At 38.9% G+C, this 19,269-nt stretch overlaps 1 protein-coding gene across 1 annotated transcript in view; it reads left to right on the top strand.

Moving 5' to 3' along the window:
• The first annotated feature begins 559 nt into the window (after window positions 1-559).
• Window positions 560-19,269, top strand: part of LYPLA1 (lysophospholipase 1) — a 45,579-nt gene continuing 26,869 nt past the window's right edge. The window contains exons 1-3 of the mRNA XM_036765557.1: window positions 560-933; window positions 1,952-1,983; window positions 18,675-18,740. Of these exons, the coding sequence (XP_036621452.1) occupies window positions 865-933; window positions 1,952-1,983; window positions 18,675-18,740 (167 nt within the window). The 5' untranslated portion in view covers window positions 560-864. The remainder of the gene's footprint in view (window positions 934-1,951; window positions 1,984-18,674; window positions 18,741-19,269) is intronic.

Genomic DNA, 19,269 nt, shown 5'->3' with positions numbered 1-19,269 from the left:
TTGAGCATAGGTACATCTCTTGGCCCAGGTTGGAGAATCAACCCAGGCCTATACCTGTCAGACTCTTCTCCTTCCCCTCAAGGATGTCTCCCCTGAAGTTCCGGGGTCCCTGGTCCCAGCAAAGTGAATGGTTGCAAGGTGTTCCTCCCCCCCCCCACCTCCGCGGCATTCAGCTTCCTGGCCTACAGGAGGCCCTCAGCGTCAACTGGTTTCCATGGAGGCAGGGTGGGAGTTAGGAGGGGATACCCTAACACGGCGGGAGGGGGTGAAATAGAGACGTGCCCCCAGCACCCACACGGATGCGTGTTATACCTAGCAAGGGCAACACCTTCCCCGCCAGTCCGGCTTTCGGAATTCGTACCTCCGCTCGGCCAGTCCCCTGTCAATGTGCTCTCCCATGGAGCATGCGCGCGGGTCTTGGGCGCCCTTGTTACTCAGGCCATAGGGGAAGGTGAGGGGCGGGAGGGGGGCCCCGAGGAAATCGCGGCGCGGACAGGGTGCACGCGCGCGCGCAGTCGTCTGCCACTGGACCCCGTCGTCCTCAACCAATCCGAGGACTAGAAGGAAGGGGGAGCTATTGTGACATGAGGGGTGGGGTCGTCCGACAGAGGGGAATGAAGGCGAGGGGCGGGGTGTAGGAGGGGTGGGAAATGGGCGTCCCCTCGCTACCTCGGAGCCCACGCCATGGACCTGCCGGAAGGGGGGCCGCTGCCGCCGCCGCCGGCGCCGCGCGCTCTCGAGCCTGGGCGCGCGCGCCTGGTCGAGGGAGGGTCCGGGAAACGATCCTCGCATGCCCTCTGTAACGAGGCCGCCCTCCCCCGCTCCCTTCCGGTTCCGAAGCTGGTTGTCTGTTGAGCCCGGTGTATGTGCGGTAACAACATGTCGGCGCCGCTCCCTGCCATAGTGCCCGCAGCCAGGAAGGCAAGCGCCGCGGTGAGTGTCTGGGGGCCGGAGGGGAGCGCGGCGGCGAGGGCTTAGGGTACTCCCCGGCCCCTCCTCGGGGTCTCATCCCTTCCTGGTCTGGATGGACCCTTGTCCCCGGGGCGCCCCGGCCGCCGGGCTAGTCCCCCGGGGTGAGGATGCCCCCGGCCCCGGGTGTCTTCTGCATTGCGGAGGCGGGCGGGACTCGGGGACAGCCCCCACCCCGGCTTTGCTGACCCCCACTTCGCTGCTTGTATCGGGCTCTCTGGGGAGAGGGTGGGGGGGGTGCGTTATTCTTATTTAATTGCACTCCCGTGACTTCTTCAAGTGGACTCTGGAGCGCAGTTTATCCCCAGAACGAAGTCGTGTCTCCCCACCCCCCCCACGCCCCGCAGCGATTTCACTGAAGTTCCCCAATAGCGGCCGCCCCCCCCCCCCCAATTGTTCGAGGCCAGGGATAAATCAGCTCTCATTCCAGCTCTTGTCCTCAAAAAATCAAGAGGAATCTGGAAAGGAAATGCTTCTCGTGAGATGGAGTGCTGGTTTGGGGAATGCTCTATTCCTGAGAGTTTAAAACGCAAGTTGAAAGCCCATTAAGGAATGTGTGGAGGAAAATTCTGCAGTTAGATGCGGAGATCTTTATGACCCTGAAAACTGTGCTTAATATTTTATGAATGTACCTAGTTCAACATAAAACCCAGAGATTTTTCTCTGTAGAATAGGTTATTTTGTACTTAAGTGGGTTTTTTTTGTGGGAAAATTTATCGCACTTTACAAACATAAATTAATTAATTCTCAGTACTCCAGGGAGCGAAGTAGAAAGGAAGTATTAGGGCCATTTTAGATGAGGCCCATGGAGCTTAATTAATTTGTTAAAGATCATACAGTAATTTTTCAGGGGAGCTGGGAATAGGATTTGAAAGTCCTAATTTTATGCCATAATCTAAAAACAACAAAACTATGTGTTGTAATGATTTCCTGTGGTTTATTTAGGTGTTGCTTAATTTTAATTTTTGCTGTTTTGTTCTAGGTTATTTTTCTTCATGGATTAGGAGATACGGGGTAGGTACTAAGGAGCAGTAGTAATGAAACTGTAGCTTGCAAACTAGCTTGTTACTTTTTAAATGTATAGAAAACAGTCGTTATTCAGTGATTATGACATTGTATACAGTTTGTTGTTAGATATTTTAAAATAGTAAAATACTATATAAGCCTTTATTTGAGGTAGCTGGTGGTAGAGTGGGGAGAGTGTGGGACCTGAAATCAGGAAGACTTGAGTTTAAATCTGGCCTCAGACTATTCCTCGCTATGTGACCCTAGGCCAGTCACTTAACCTCTGTTTGCCTGAGTTTCCTGACTCCTAAGATGGGGATAATAATGGCACCTATCTGGGTTATTGTGAGGATAACATGGGATAATGCTTGTAAAGCTCTTAGCATGCAGTGCCTGTCACATAGAAGGTACTTAATAAATGCTTTTCCTTCTCTTTGTTAGCCATCATTCAATTCAACAAACATTCATTAAATCCTTGAGTCAAGCACATAGAAGCCATTCAGGCTCTTGTTCAGACTCTGCTCTCCAGAAGTTAATAATTTAGTGACTACAAGGAAAAAGTGCACAAAATAAGCAATGGAGAGGGGCATGGAAGTTCAGGCCAAAAGTTCTATGAGAAATTTGAGTAGGGAGAGATGCCTTGAAAGAAAGCATTGGGAATTGTAGGAAGGGACATTAAAAGAGACTGTGGTGGTGTCATGCCCTTCTCAGGCATGAGAATTGGTGCTTAGGAGAAAAAAAGAATAGAAACTAGTCTGGGTAGGCTGGAATGTAGATTATATAAAGGGGGGATGAGATAAGGCTGGAACCAGATTGAGGAACGTTTTAAATGCCAGAATCAGGAGTTTGTTCAAAGGGCAAATGGGAAGCTACTCAACATTTTTGAATAGAGAAGTGGCATGATGTTGGTACAATTAACAAGGTTACCCAGAATTTGAATGTGGATGTTGGATTAGTGAAAGGATAGACTAGAGGCAAGCAGACCAACTAGGAGGCTGATAAAAATTTAGGAGAAAGTTGAGAGCATTAAGCACAGAGGTTGCATTATGCATGAGAAGGGCTGAATATGAGAATTTGTACAGGTGGAAAGCAATGGATTTGGCAACTAATTGAATTTGTAGAGTGAGAGAGCCAGCGTTACCAGACTAAGCATGGTAGTGCCATTAACAGAAATGGGGGAGAGGAGAAAGTTTAGGGGAGCAGATGTAAGATCAGTTTTAGGTGCCAGTGGGGGAAATCCATGTGGAAATATATAGCAGCTAGTTGGAAATGTGGTATTCAAGCTCAGGGAAGAGATTGGGATTTGAGTCATCTGTCCCAGAGGTGGTGATTAAAGCTAGGGCAGTAGAGTAATTCATGAAGAAGGAAAGAGTAAAGATAGTCAAGTTGAGGCCTAGGATAGAAACTTAGTGGTACATCCACATTTGAAGGGCAGGTTAAGGAGTAGTCTGAAGAAGAGAACTTTCAGATTATAGTGTCGTGGAAGCCAAGGAAAGAGAGAATTAAAAAGGAGAGGGGTGGTTTACTGCAGAAAAATTAAGAGGTTAAGAAGGAAAGGCTCCTGGATTTAATGATAAAAGAGGATATTAATGACTTTGGAGAGAACTGTTTGAGTAGACTGATTGGGGCAAAAGACAGGTTGGATCATTTACTCTTCAACATCATGTTTCTCTTTTTAACTTTTTTTTGTGTGTGATTCTCAGACTTTGAAAACTTCTCCTTATAGGAAAGACATTGGTGTGTTGGAAATCGTGTTTAGAAGTCAGTTCTTATCCTGCCAAGATGAATTTTTGAGCAGATAAGGATGAAGTTAGTTTACAGTAATGGGATGCATTGAGGAAGTTAGGCAGTGGTAGATTTGAAGAGAAGGTAACATTAGAGGCAGCATATAACCTATGAAAGATCCTAGAGATTTTAGAAATAACATTCTGATATCTTGAAACCATGAAAGCTTGTTTTAAAGAGTAAGAGACAAACTCCAAATGTTAGAATGCTTAACAATATTGAAACATATGTAATTTCAGAGGCAGGATGGACCAGAAATCATTTACTTACATATGTAGTACAACCCCTTATTTTACAAATCAGAAAAACAACTATGAGAGATTGTGACTTGAGGCCCACACAACCCTTCAAGAGTCTTGACTAACTCCACTTTTGCTATCTTTTGTTTTGGACTTTCTGTTGTCGCTTAATTTATAATAGTAATACTAGGATTTAGTGTGAATATAGCCCTTCCAGGTCTGCAGAGCACTAGATATGTTATCTTATTAGATCCTCACAACAGCACAACAGCTCTGTGAGGTGTGTGCTCTTATTAGTCCCATTTCCATTTTATAGTTGAGGCAACAGACAGAGAGAGGTTAAGTAATGTGCCCAGGATCACACAGCTAGTAAGTGTTTGGTTGATTAAGTAGCAAAATTGCAGTCACAGAGCAAAACCAAAGAGAAAAAAGATGAATAAATTTAGAAACAAAACAGCTCTTTAATCCTAATATCTAAAATAAAAGGATTGAACTTTGTCACCTTTAAGGACCTTTCCAGGTTGAAAAACTCTGAGGTTCCAAATATTCTGATATGGGTACAAGAGAAAGGATTTACATAACCTTTACATTGTCCTTTGCTTAGCTTTAGTAAAAGGCAGCTGGATTTCTCCCAGTAGCCAGGCAGTGTTGTGAAAGTGACAGGCTGCTTTTGCCAAAGAGGACCTGCATTGAAAAACTAGTCTAACTGAACTTACTTGTGTAGTCAAAACCATGCCAGTTTTAAAGTTGGAGCACATTTGAAATGAAAGGATAGGATTTGGCAACTCATATGATTTGTTGGATAAAAGAGGAATGTCAAAGATGATTCCAAGGTTATAATCCTGGCTGAAGATGGTGGTGCTATTAACAGAACTGGGGGAAGGTAGCTCACAAATTCATAATTAGAATTTCCAGATGTTATGAACTGCTTTGAGCCACTTTAACACCAATTATGGTCAGTGAACTGGAGACGGAAGGGACACGTTTAGTAAGGCAGATTCTGTCTTTGGGTAAAGCCAGTATGTTACAGCATCATGTGTCGGCTAGTGTCCTGCAACTGCCATTCTTTGTTATTACTAGAGCAAAGGCCAGAGCAGAGGAAAGTGGATTTAGCCAAATGCTGAAAGGGAAATACTGACCTGTTAGTTGATTTTTTAACCCTTTCACTAGTTCTGTAGCCTAAGCACAAGTAATTTTGGAAGAGGCATCAGACACTCGGATTAGAAGAGCCTAGGCTAGGCAATTTTGTAAGCTTAAAACAAAATATTCATACTGTCTTTTAATAAATTATGACTTCATTTATTAGGCTAAATGTACTCTTGATTAATATCTAGTATAAGATTTTTGTGGAAGTTTTTGGTTTAAAATTTTAAATATATATAGTATATCTTTTATTATTAATCAGATCTTTAAAATGAGGCATAATTTTACAATAAAATTAACCTCATGTAGGTTTCTATATAGCAGGTTACTTATACATGTAAAATGAGGATAATGATAGCACCTACTATAATATTTGTAAAGTGCTTCGCAAACCTTAAAGTGCTATATAAATGCTATTATTATTATGAGGCCTGGAGACACTTTCAGAAGGTAAAGCTTATCTATTGAATCAGTTATGATTTTCGGTCATGATTTGTGCTAATACTTCTTTCCATTGGAATGCGTTACTGAGAGCTTACTGTAAATCTCACAAAAATCAGCATCATCACAGTCAGTTGCTAATAAAGTCAACTTTGTTTCCAGAAGTCATAGAGACCCGGCTTAGTTGATATAATACTAAATAAAAATAATAAATAATAACTGGTACTCATATAGCTATAGCCTTTTAAGGTTTGCAAATAGCTTTACGAATATCATCTCATATTTTTCTCATAACAATCTTGGGAGATAGGTGCTTTTATCCCCATTTTTTACGGATGAGGAAACTAAGGCAGGTTAAGTGACTTGGCCAGGGTCACACAGTATGTGTCTGAGTTGGTATTTGGACTTGGGTCTTCCTGACTCCAGGTCAATCGTTCTATCCACTATGCTGCCTAATATACACATATAATTAATGCTACACCAGTTCTCATTTTGGTTATTTTGGAAAAAAAATACCCTCTAAGCTAAATCTCAATACTGTGCCAGATGCACAATTTCTATTTTCAGGAGTTATGCAGTATGTTACAAATGGTGAAGTTATTGGTTATGTTGGGTCAAAAGGATAAAGCAAAGTATTCCGAGGGGAAAGAGGCAGCAGATAGTTTAATATTTAAGTACAATACTATCTCAGTTAACTGAGATGTTTGAGAAATAATTACAGCTAATTGAAATTCTGATTCATTTGGGGCAAAGTAGAAAAAAACCTTTTAATTTCAACCCATTTTGTTGCAAATACTTCTACAAAGTATTAGTATAGTTACTTTATTAGTTACTTTAATGCTAGAAAGTATTAGTTACATTGTAGTTAACATAAATGACCCTGTGGTGCTTCAAGCTCATTATTTTGAAGATCAGTACTTGTGTAAAGCTATAGATGAAAAAAGAAACATTAGGAGTTTTTACTAGATCTCTGCTGACACTCCTGAGGGAGGTTGACTAAATACCTAATGTGAACTTGTTTTCTTAATGTTCTTTTCCCTAAAAAGGGAGTAAAATAAAAATTTTAGATGCCAAGAGAATTTGGGGTTTGGATTTTAGTTAGTTGGGGTTTCAGTGCTTTAAACATCCTGCATTTCTATGTTATGCAGTCACTAAGAGACATGGGTGAACTTTGCTTTGCCTGTAGTCACACTGATTTTTTTTTAGACATTCAGAATGAGAAGCTGAGTAGCTTTTCATTAAATCTTTTAGACGGCTCATGCTTAAATTCAGAGCATATAGTTAATATTAACTAGCTGGTACTTCGTACAAGTAGTATAGTACTCTATTGTGGAAGGAGGACTGGATTTGTACTCTTGAGAACCTGGGTTTGAATGCCTGTCTCTTATTATTTCTATGACCTTGGGTAAATTGCTTCATCTCTCTAAGCCTCAGTTTCCTCATCTGCAAAATGAGTTTGGATTTGATGATCTATTAAGACTCCTAACTCTAAATCTTAATATTATAACGTGATTTTTTTTTTAGTGACTAGAGCTTATTTGCTCTAGAGATTTGCTTGTACGTAATATTTGGGCTACTGTTATATAACATTTTTGTGTTATGAGACTGGTGTGCTTCATTTTGATAATAATTTGCATTTATGTCATGCAGAACAATTCTTAAGTTGACTTAAAATTGTTTCCACATTTTATCTATATATATGAGAACAGGGCTATAAAGTTAAAACGCTCATAAAAATTGTTAGAGTTGTTGATCACACATAAAAAAAATTTAACTGTTTATAATTGTTAAATGCTTTTTTATTTTAGATTAATGATTTGGAACCTTTAATTTTTTAAGTAATATTTTACTTTTTCCCAATTACATTTAAAAACCATTTTAACCTTTTTTTAATTTTTTTTTTTTTGGAGGGGGAAGGCAGGGCAAATTGGGGTTAAGTGACTCGCCCAAGGTCACACAGCTACTAAGTGTGTCAAGTGTCTGAGGCTGGATCTGAACTCAGGTCCTCCTGACTCCAGGGCCAGTACTCCACTCGCTTCGCCACCTAGCTGCTCCCCACATTTAAAAAAAAAATTTGACTTCCAAATTCTCTTTTTTCCTCTTTCTCTCTCTCTTCCCCTTCCTTGAGATGGTAATTTGATGTAGGTTATACATGTACAGTCATGCAAAACATTTCCATGAAATATGAAAAATGTGGAATAAAATACAGACCATAAAAATTCACAACAAAATAAAGTGAAAAATAGTATATTTCTATCTGCATTCAGACTCCATCAGTTCTTGCTCTGGAGGGGGAGAGCATTTTTCATCATGAGACCTTCAAGATTGTCTTAGATCATTGTATTGCTGAGAATAACTAAGTCATTCATAGTTGATCATCATACTGTATTGCTGTTATCATGTACAATGTTCTGGTTCTGCTCACTTCACATTGCATTGCTTCTTTATATCTTTCCAGGTTTTTCTAAAAGTATCCTGCCCATCATTCCATATAGCATTGTATTTGTTACACTCATATACCACAACTTCTTCAGCAATTCCCTGATTGATGGGCATCTTCTCAATTTCCAATTCTTTGCCACTACAGAAAGAGCTGCTATGAATATTTTTGTACAAATAGGCCCTTTTCCTTTGTTTTTTAATCTCTTTGGAATACAGACCTAGTAGTGGTATCATTATATCAAAGGGTATGCACAGTTTTATAGCCCTTTCAGCATAATTCAAAATTGCTCTCCAGATTGATTGGATTAGTTCACAACTCCACCAACAGTGCATTAGTGACCCAATTTCCCCATATCACTTCAAACATTTATCATTTTCCTTTTCTATAATATTATATATAATATTATGTAACATATGATATTATATAATATAATATCCTTATCTATAATATTAGTCAATTTGAGGTGTTAACTCAGAGCATGGCAACCCTTCAAAATTAATGGTAATTTTGTTTTAGGCACTTGATTTTGAAATAAGAAGTATTTACTAACTAAAGATATGTAGATGGTTCATTACTGTAAAGTATAAGTCTTGTGAGTTCATTTGAGGTTTTAAGCTAGATTTAAGCTGCCCATGCTTAAAGATAAGATTGGTTTGAGATAGAATGGCAGAGGATGGGAAAGGAATAAGTATTTTTATATAGTACCTACTATGTGCCAGGCACTGTGCTAAGCACTTTTTGCAAATTTTATCTCATTTGATCTTCACAACAACCTTCAAAGTAGTTACTGTTGTTATCCCCATTTTACATTTGAGGAAACTGAGGCAAACAGATTAATTTGCTCAGGATTACGCAGCTAGTAAGTGTCTGTGGACACATTTCAACTCACGTCTTCCTGACTCCAGGCCTGGAATCTATCCAGTGTTACCACCAGCTGCCTCTGCAAGAATATGCTAGTATGCCTTTATTCAGTGCTAGCTGACATTTGGGTAGGTAGAGGTTATTTTCCTTATATTAAAAATTGTACATACAGTGGAAAAGAAAGCTTGAAAAATAAATTGAAAAAAAATATATATATATAGGTTTATTTTCAATTGAAATGCTTAAGCTTGAATAGTATATTCTAATAATAATTGCAGCTAGCATTTGTTTTGCACTTTAAAGATTACAAAGTTCTTTCCATATGGTGGCTGATGTGATCTTCACAACAACACTGTGAGGTGGTCACTGTTATTATCAGCTCCAATTTGTAGATGAGAAAACTGAATCTGAGAGAGGTTAACACTGGTCTGTTTCAACAGTTCGGCTAGCAGCTACTATGGCTGTATAAAACCAACAACAACCAGCACACAGATGGCTACAAGCCCAGGTTCTTTTGATCTGCTTTACTAAGGAAAGCAACATTAAGGGGTTAACAATCTTACTTTATTTAATCCAACATGCAAATGTCATTCAGTCAGCTCAGGGGGAAAAGCCAGCACCCTGAACTTCAGAGCAAATACAAACAAATTACAAACATACATTTATGAACAGACCAAATACAATTCATAGTTACCAAGGAACCATCAACATCTGAGTTCAGCTGGGAGCTTGACAAGGCTGCCTCAAAGTCACTCCTGCTGCGGCTGAGAGCTCCGAGAAAACTGAAAGCCAACCCCTGGTTTTATATATCTTGTTCAGGGTCAAAGGTGAGTCACACATGCGACTCACCCATGTGACCTAAAAATCATCACAAAAATGTGACTTAAACCCACGTGGTCTAAAAGCCTCTGATGTCACAAACATGTCACTCAAACCCATGTAAACTAGACTTTCCCTTGAGGCAAGGAGGTCATCAAAGACCCCTAATTTAATCAAGGAAACAAAGGCCAAACTCTTCAAGGGCGCTTGGTTGAATAAGTGCTAAGAGCCCATCTTGATTCCCAATACACATTCACACAGTAAATGTCTGAGAAAAGTTTTGAACTCATTTCCTGATTCCAAGTCCAGCACTTTCTGCACTGTGGCACGTAGCTGCCTCATAATTTTAGAACATTTAAAAAAAAGCCAAAATTTCTTTCTTCATATCCTTAGAGCAGACAGTTTAGAAGATCATACTGCCTTTCTGGAAAAGCTAGTGTTTCTGGTGGCTCTGCTCATCTGTAAAATAAGTGAATTAGAATCTTAGGAGTTTGAAGGAATTTCAGAGCCTACCTAGCCCTGCCTGAAAAAGTATTTCCTCCAGTGTATTTTGTAAGTGGTTATCTGGTCTTTGAAGACCTCCAGTAAGGGCAAACTTGGGACAACCTATTTTATTTTTGGATAGTTTTGTTAGGACCTCTTTCTTTACCTCAAGTCAAGATTAGTCTCTTTGCAACTTATAAACCATTCTTCCTGGTTCTACCTTCCAGGGTCAAGCAGAATAAGTCTTACCTGTCTTCCATGTGACCATCCATCAAATGCTTGAAGACATCTATTATGTTTCCCTATTTCCTTTTCTCCAGGCTAAACATCCCATTTCTTATGCCTCTTCTCATGTTAAGGCTTTTTGTTTGTGTGTTTTTGTTTTTCAGCCTATCAATTTTTTCCTAAAATGTGGTACCCATATAATGTCATTTCCCTTCTAATGCTCAAATTCTTTAAGTTTATTAATTTCACGTTGGATAAAATTTGGAGCAAGATAAAAATTCTGACTTGAAACTTCTACTACTTTATAATTCTCTTTGGAGTACCAAAGCTGCTACTTTGACTTAAGTTTAAAATCTTTCTGCTGTAGAACTGTGAGCTTATATGAAAAAAAGAACAATGTACTTTTATGGAAGAAAAGCTGTGAAAGGGAAACACATGGTTCATAGTTAAAAATGGCAACAGTGGTTAAAATAAATTGAGCAGGATCAGATAAGGATAGGAGGTCAGAAAGCAGAAGTAAAAGATATAAATGGGTTTTGGTTCTGTTTATATTAGTGATATATTGGATTGTGAAGAAGTCAGCTTCTTAACCATGTCAAATGAGATTAAGTATTTGAATTAACTAGTAATTGCAGGAAAAAAGAACTTTATATTTAGAGATAAAAGGGAAAAAGAGGTATGCTCATCAACCAATTTTTTTTTTACATTGTACCTTTTCTCTCAGTCCGTTTTCTCCTTTGAGAATTAGCACAGTGCTAATAGTTCATTGTAATCTTTGTTGAACTTTTTCTAGTGAAATGATTATCTCAGCTCATGGAGAAATTTAATTTCTGTCATTTCTTACTATTATTAGGTGATTTTTTTCCAAGAAACTTTTTCCTTTATTGAAAGTTAACTGAATTGAAATTATTGAAGAAATTATTGAAAATAACTGAAATGCTTAAAGTAGTGTAAACTTGAAAGTGCTACTATACTGTGAGATATTTTATGACACTAACCTTTTTATGTCACAGAGGTTGTCTTTCAAATAGTACTACTGCAAAAAAATGAAGTTTATAGGTAAAATAGAACATATGATAATTTGTATGTAAACTAAGAGAATTTTTGACATTGGTTCTTCAGTTTACCCCCAAAGACTTTATCGACATTGTAACCACTGTTGGAGAGACAGAGACAGGGAAAGAGAAAGAAGGAAGGAGCTAGGGAGAGAAGGGTGGGGAAGGAAGGCTTCAGTAGCTTCACTTTTTATTTTTCTCTCCCTACCTTGAGGGGAGGGGAGGAAAAAAAAAACCTAAGCCCTTATAACCCAGTAGCCCATTATCTGTGTCAACAGAAAGTCACAACTTCACAAGAAACATATATGAAAAACTGAATTTATTACAAGAAGAGTTCACAATCCAAACAGATGCCAGCATATTTATGAGATTTCAACAAAAAAGGGAGGAGAAAGAGCAATCACCTCCTAGACGGGAGTGGCATGGCTAGAGGAAAAGAGCAGTAGGGTGCGAGAAAAGGATTAGTTCCCTCCCAAAGGGGAGGAGAAATTATGAATAAGTAAAGTGGCAAAAGCAGCATTCTTTTTCCCTTGGAAACTGCTGGACTATGAAGATATGATGGTCTCCTTATCTATAAGGGTCCCAGCTACACAGTTTCTCAGTCTGGTGCAGACTTGATTCCCAAGAACACACAGCTTTGATGCAGACAACAAATTATGTCAACTCAGGGGATTAGTTAGCAATTCAGGGAGCCCCTTAACAGCCATGACTACAAATGTGTCCTCTCCATATTTGGTTTATTAGTTCTTTGTCAGGAGGTGGCATGGCTCCTCTGGAATTAAGGTTGCACATTGTGCATTGATCACAGTTCTTTCAGAATTGTTCAGTTTTATAACGTTGTCTGGTTCTGCCCATTTCATTCACTATGCATCAGTTCATATAAGTTTTTCCAGATACCTCAGAAAACCATCCCTTTTATTGTTTCTCATGGCATAGTTGTATCCTTTATATTCATATGCTATATTCATTTTTTGTTCAGCTGTTCCCCAGTAGTTTGGCACCCTCTTAAATTTCAAGTTCAAATTTCAAGTTCTTTAAATCCTTTTCACTTTTTTTGAAAAATCTGTCAAAGGGGTATTGGTCTAGTAGTGTTATCACTGGGTTAAAGGATCTGCACAAGTTAGCAACTTTTTGGTCAAAGTTTCAAATTGCTTTCCAAGGCTAGTAATACTAATTCATAGCTCCAACAGTGCATTAATATTCCTCTTTTCCACGGTGCCTCCAACATTTTTTATTTTCTTTTTTTTTGTCAACTTTGTCATTCTGGTGGTAAGGTCGAACTTCAGAATTGCTTTAATTTGCATTTCTTTAATTACTAGTAATTTGGAGCACTTTTAAAATTGGCTGTTGATAGGTTAAATTTCTCCCTCTGAAAACTGCTATTAAATGTCCTTGTGACCATTTATTAATTGGGGTCATGTACCATGGATATATTCAACCATTTCCCCATTGATTGGCACCCTCCTGATTTCTAGTTCTTTTATTTTCTTTTTTCTTTTATCTCCCTCTTTGGGATTAGCTAAAAGGTGAATCTAATGAGATTTTATTATCATTAGTGATAACTAAAGATGGTGACAATAAAGCACATATTTACTTTGTGGAAGGTTGCGTATATATATGGGGGATTGAGCAGAGATGAGTATCTACTGAGGTGAAAGATGAGACTGAAGTAAATGTATTAGTGATGTTAAAAGGATAAGGGATGACTTTAGGAAGTCAGTATTTTTTTTAAATGGTGAAGCTCTAAGATAACCTTGAGATCCAGACTGTATAAGCAAAAGAATGAATTTGGGACCATAACCTTACACGGTATGCCAAGAGACATGTCAATTTGTTAGCCTCAGTGACTTGGAGTGTTATATATCCTGGCAGTTAGAAAATATATTAGTGGAGAATGGCTTTTCTTCTTGGAAACAGGAGATCGTTGGGTTTTAGCTTTGCCTAAATATAGCTTCGACTTTTGAGAAAATATGTTTTTGCTGTCTTTTTGTTCATTTAGTCAGCAGGTGTTAATGGAATACCTGCTGTGTACCTTATATGGTGATTTTAATGAGACTTTTAAGGAGCTTTTAAAATGCTATTCAAATTTACTTATAGACCAGAAGTTTGACCATGATATAGTGTATTTGCCACTTTCATTGGTTCCTACAAATTTTTACATAACATATTCAGTAAAATTGATGACTGTATTATATTTCAGAGAACGAAGTCACGTCAACAAACATTTATTAAGTGCCTGGAATGTGTCAGACATTGTGCTAAGGCTGTAGGGGTAGAAAGGCAAAAACTTTGGGGAGTCCTCAGTGTAATAGACAATAGACAAATCACAAAGTTTCAGAGTAAAAACAGCTCAATGTTGTGCAGTTCAACCCATAATTGAAGAAGGATCCTTTGTGTAGCTCACCTGCATAGCACCTATTCACCTTTGCTGGAGAGCGTCCCATGAGGAGAAATTGGTCTCCCAGGACAGCCCATTCAACTTTCTTTTTTTTTTTTTTTTTAATTTAAATTTATTTATTTGACATATTTAGTTTTCAGCATTGATTTTCACAATAGTTTGAATTACAAATTTTCTCCCCATTTCTACCCTCCCCCCCCACTCCAAGATGGTGTATATTCTGGTTGCCCTGTTCCCCAGTCAGCCCTCCCCTCTATTACCCCCCTCCCCTCTCATCCCCTTTTCCCTTCCTTTCTTGTAGGGCAAGATAAATTTCTACGCCCCATTGCCTGTGTATCTTATTTTTTAATTGCATGCAAAAACATTTTTTTGTTTGTTTTTGAACATCTGATTTTAAAACTTTGAGTTCCAAATTCTCTCCCCTCTTCCCTTCCCACCCACCCTCCCTAAGAAGTCGAGCAATTCAACCTAGGCCACATGTGTATCATTATGTATAACCCTTCCATAATACTCATGTTGTGAAAGACTAACTACATTTTGCTCCTTCCCAACCCATCCCGCTTTATTGAATTTTCTCCCTTGACCCTGTCCCCTTTCCAAAGTGTTTGTTTTTGATTACCTTCACCCCCATCTGCCCTCCCCTCCATCATCCCCCCCCCTTTTATTTTTTTTTTCTTCCTCCCTCTTCTTTCCTGTGGGGTAAGATACCCAACTGAGTATGTATGGTATTCCCCCTCAGGCCAAATCTGATGAGAGCAAGGTTCACTCATTCCCCCCTCACCTGCCCTCTCCCCTCCTCCCACAGAACTGCTTCCTCTTGCCACCTTTATGTGAGATAATCCACCCCATTCTATCTCTCCCTATCTCCCTCTCTCAGTATGATGCTCTCTCATCCCTTAATTTCATTTTATTTCTTTTAGATATCTTCCCTTCATCTTCAACTCACCCTGTGTCACACATATATATATACACATAGATATATACATACATACACATTCACTTATATATATATATACATAAACATATATATATATGCATATTCCCTTCAGCTACCCTAATACTGAGGTCTCATGAATCATCCATGTCCTCTTTCCATGTAGGAATGTAAACAAAACAGTTCAACTTTAGTGAGTCCCTTGCAATTTCTGTTTCTTGATTCCCTTTTCATGCTTCTCTTGATTCTTATGTTTGAAAGTCAAATTTTCTATTCAGTTCTGGTCTTTTCACTGAGAAAGCTTGAAAGTCCTCTATTTTATTGAAAGTCCATATTTTGCCTTGGAGCATGATACTCAGTTTTGCTGGGTAGGTGATTCTAGGTTTTAATCCTAGCTCCATTGACCTCCGGAATATCGCATTCCAAGCCCTTCGATCTCTTAATGTAGAAGCTGCCAGATCTTGGGTTATTCTGATTGGGTTTCCACAATACTCAAATTGTTTCTTTCTGGCTGCTTGCAGTATTTTCTCCTTGATCTGGGAGCTCTGGAATTTGGCGACAATATTCCTAGGAGATTTCTTTTTGGGATCTATTTGAGGAGGCGATCGATGGATTCTTTCAATTTCTATTTTGCCCCGTGGCTCTAGAATATCAGGGCCGTTCTCCTTCATAATTTCTTGAAAGATGATATCTAGGCTCTTTTTTTGATCATGGCTTTCAGGTAGTCCAATAATTTTTAAATTATCTCTCCTGGATCTATTTTCCAGGTCAGTGGTTTTTCCAAGGAGATATTTCACATTGTCTTCCATTTTTTTCATTCCTTTGGTTCTGTTTTATAATAACCTGCTTTCTCATAAAGTCACTAGCTTCCACTTGCTCCATTCTAATTTTTAAAGTAGTATTTTCTTCAGTGGTCTTTTGGACCTCCTTTTCCATTTGGCTAATTCTGCCTTTCAAGGCATTCTTCTCCTCATTGGCTTTTTGGAGCTCTTTTGCCATTTGAGTTAGTCTGTTTTTTAAGGTGTTGTTTTCTTCAGTGTATTTTTCAGTATTTTTTTGGGTCTCCTTTAGCAAGTCATTGACTTGTTTTTCATGGTTTTCTCGCATCCTTCTCATTTCTCTTGCCAATTTTTCCTCTACTTCTCTAACTTGCTTTTCCAAATCCTTTTTGAGCTCTTCCATGGCCTGGGACCAGTTCATGTTTTTCTTGGAGGTTTCTGTTGTAGGCTCTTTGACGTTATTAATTTCTTCTGTCTGTATGTTTTGGTCTTCTTTGTCAGCAAAGAAAGAATGCAGAGTCTGAGACTGAATCTCGGTGCGTTTTCGCTGCCTGGCCATAATCCCAGCCAACTAACTTGACCTTTGAGTTTTTCAGTGGGGTATGACTGCTTGTAGACTACAGAGTTCTATGTTCCACGTTTGGGGGGGATGTGCCAGCTCTGCCGCACCAGCACTGCTCCTTCCCCAAGGACCCCCAACCCGAACTGGGCTCAGATCTTCGGCAGGCTGTGCATCCCTGCTCTGATCCGCCACTTAATTCCTCCCACCAGGTGGGCCTGGAGCCGGAAGCAGCAGCAGCCGTAGCTGCCCCACCTCCGCTGCCCCCGGGGCTGGAAGCCAAACCGCGAACTCCTTCCACTCCCGCAGCTTTTCCCACTAACCTTCTCAGCAGTCTTTGGTGTTTGTGGGTTGAGAAGTCTCGTAACTGCCGCAGCTCACTGAATCAGGGCGCTAGGGCCCCCTCCGCCCGGCTTCTGGTCTGGATTGTCCAAGTCGCTCAGGCTGGGCTCTGCTCCACTCCGTTCCCAGCTCCCAGCTCCGTGCGGGATAGACCTCACCCAGAGACCATCCAGGCTGTCCTGGGCTGGAGCCCTGCTTCCCTCTGCTGTTCTGTGGGTTCTGCCATTCTAGAATTGGTTCAGAGCCATTTTTTTATAGGTTTTTGGAGGGGCTCGGCAGGGAGCTCAGGCTGGTCCCTGCTTTCCAGCCGCCATCTTGCCCATTCAACTTTCTGATGACTTTGAATAGTTAGGAACTTTTTCTTGCCATCAAGCTTGAGTGTTTCTCTTTGCAACTTCTCTTTATTCTTCTGGGCACAAATAGAGATCAAGCTTCATTCCTTTTCCACATGATAACTTTCAAATACAATCAGGACAGCCCTCATAGTTTTCCCTAAGTCCTAAGTCTTTTCTCTTTCAGGCTTAGTATCCAAAAATCAAAGACCAGGCTGTGAAAAGGCTTGCAACTATATACGCCATTCAAAAAACTTTTCCTAATATGTTAACCATTCAGAATCATCATGGAGTGACGAGTTCATCTAGATAGCTGAGGGTTTTTTGCCCTTTAAAAAACTAGGGTTTTCTTAACCTTTTTTGTTCTATGGATCCTTTTGGCAGTCTGGTAAAACCTATGGATCTGTAATTGGAATAATTTTTTTTTAAATTTCATAAGTGAAGGAAATACTATCTAAGTTTCAGATAAAAGTTTGTTAGAAGAAAGATTTTTTTTTTCCAATCAAATTCTTGGACACCCCCCCCCCCCGAAATTTATCCATGTATTATTCAGGTTAAGAATCACTACTTAAATATACACAGTTTCTGCAGGAGAGGTAAAGAGTAAAAGATGTTCCTTTAAAAACAAAGGAGGAGGACAGTTTAATTCTTATTTTCTGAATGAGTTATGAAATAGAATTTTAAGTGAATTGTACTCGTTTTCTCTTGATATAGGACATCACGTGAGGGGAAACATTTATAGTGAGAGAATATTGATTTGGGAATCTTGTTTCTGACTTTTGCAAGTTAAGCTCTTTAAGCCTCATTTTTTCTCATTTTTAAAATGAGATTAGTAATATTTTTTTAATCTACCATGCTAGGTGACTGAGAATCAGTTAAGAAAATGTCCCTCTCTTGCAACCTTCAGTTGCCTCCTGCTGCCTCTAGCTTTAAATATTAACCCTTATGCCTGGCTCTCCACAATCTGGTTCCAACCAAATCATCTTTCATATTACTTCTTTTTATGAACTCTACCTCTGAGCCAAACTGTAATAACTATTCTCCAAGACAACATTGACCCACTTATCTCCATGCATTTGCGCAAGATTATCTTCTGTGCTTGGAAATACTTGGTCTTCATTTTGCATTTAATATTCTTCTGTGTCACTAATTTTACGAAGCCTACCCAATCTCTCCTATCACTAATGATATTTTTTCCTAAAGTTACCTTGCATTGTACTTCTCTATGTACTTGTATTTTCTAGTTTAAATGTAAACTCGCCGAAGACAGTTGTCTTGTTTTTCTTTGTATTCCTAATAGAATGTATGTGAATATATTTTAGAAAATAGTAAAGCTGTAAACATGTAATTGGATGCTGTAATCCTCTTACAGTGCTCTATGGAAAAAAAAAACACACACCTGATAGTGTGTAATCCTTATGCTGACAGGCAGTGTGATGAAGGAATTAAGAGATGATCTCAGAGTCAGGAAGACTTTGGTTCAAGTGTCTTCCCTGACTGATGCATTGATCTGTGTGACTGAGCAAGTCATTTAACCTCTCAGTGCCCCAAGCAACTTTATGACTAAAAACAGCACTACAGTTGGTGAACTGTATTGGTAGAGAGAATTTCCTCAATGGGAATGCCACATACCAATACAATTATAGGTCTGGAACAAAAAGATCTTTGTATCTATAATTCTTATGATAGTTAACTTGTCAAAGCTGAAAGTGTTTTTTTTGGTTGTTTTTTGAAAGTTTTTTTAAGAGTAAACACTTGTTCTTAAGACTTTTAAAAAATGTTCTATTACCAACTTGACATTTAACATAAAACATTATTTATCAAATGGCATTATTCACATAATTTTAAATTTCCTTCATCAGGCATGGATGGGCAGAAGCTTTTGCAGGTATCAGAAGTTCACACATCAAATATATTTGTCCACATGCGTAAGTATTTTAAGCTTTTTTTTTTCATAATCCTAGGAAAGGTTGGAATGTTTTGACCAGAAAAAACAAAACAAAACAAAACAAAAACTTAGAGCCTGTTCTTTATCCTTACCCTGAGACTTTAAATGTATCTTGCTGCCAGAAGCATAGGTTGAGCTGTGATAAAAGTGCTACTTTTCCAAAAATGTATTTTGAAGACAATATTTTAATTCTCTTTTAAGGATATTAAACACAACACTATAATACTTTATTTGTATCTTTATATAGTTCTGTTATTATACAAGGGAATGTTTTTTGAAAAGTGAAATGATACTGCTTTTTTTTAACAGAAAATGGAAAAACCATCATTAGATTGGAAAATTATGTTAAAAAAATTAGGATGCAATAACCACTTGAAAGGGTTCATTACAATCTCTTAAATTGTACACTTCCTGATGGCAGGGACCATGTATGAATTATCTTTAGATCTTTAAGGAGTGAATATACGGAAGTCCAAAGATATCCACAATTTGTCTTGTCTTGATTTACA

Source organism: Trichosurus vulpecula, chromosome 1 (assembly GCF_011100635.1).
Source record: "Trichosurus vulpecula isolate mTriVul1 chromosome 1, mTriVul1.pri, whole genome shotgun sequence".
Taxonomy (NCBI): Eukaryota; Metazoa; Chordata; class Mammalia; order Diprotodontia; family Phalangeridae; genus Trichosurus; species Trichosurus vulpecula.
This window is presented reverse-complemented; position numbering and strand designations above follow the sequence as displayed.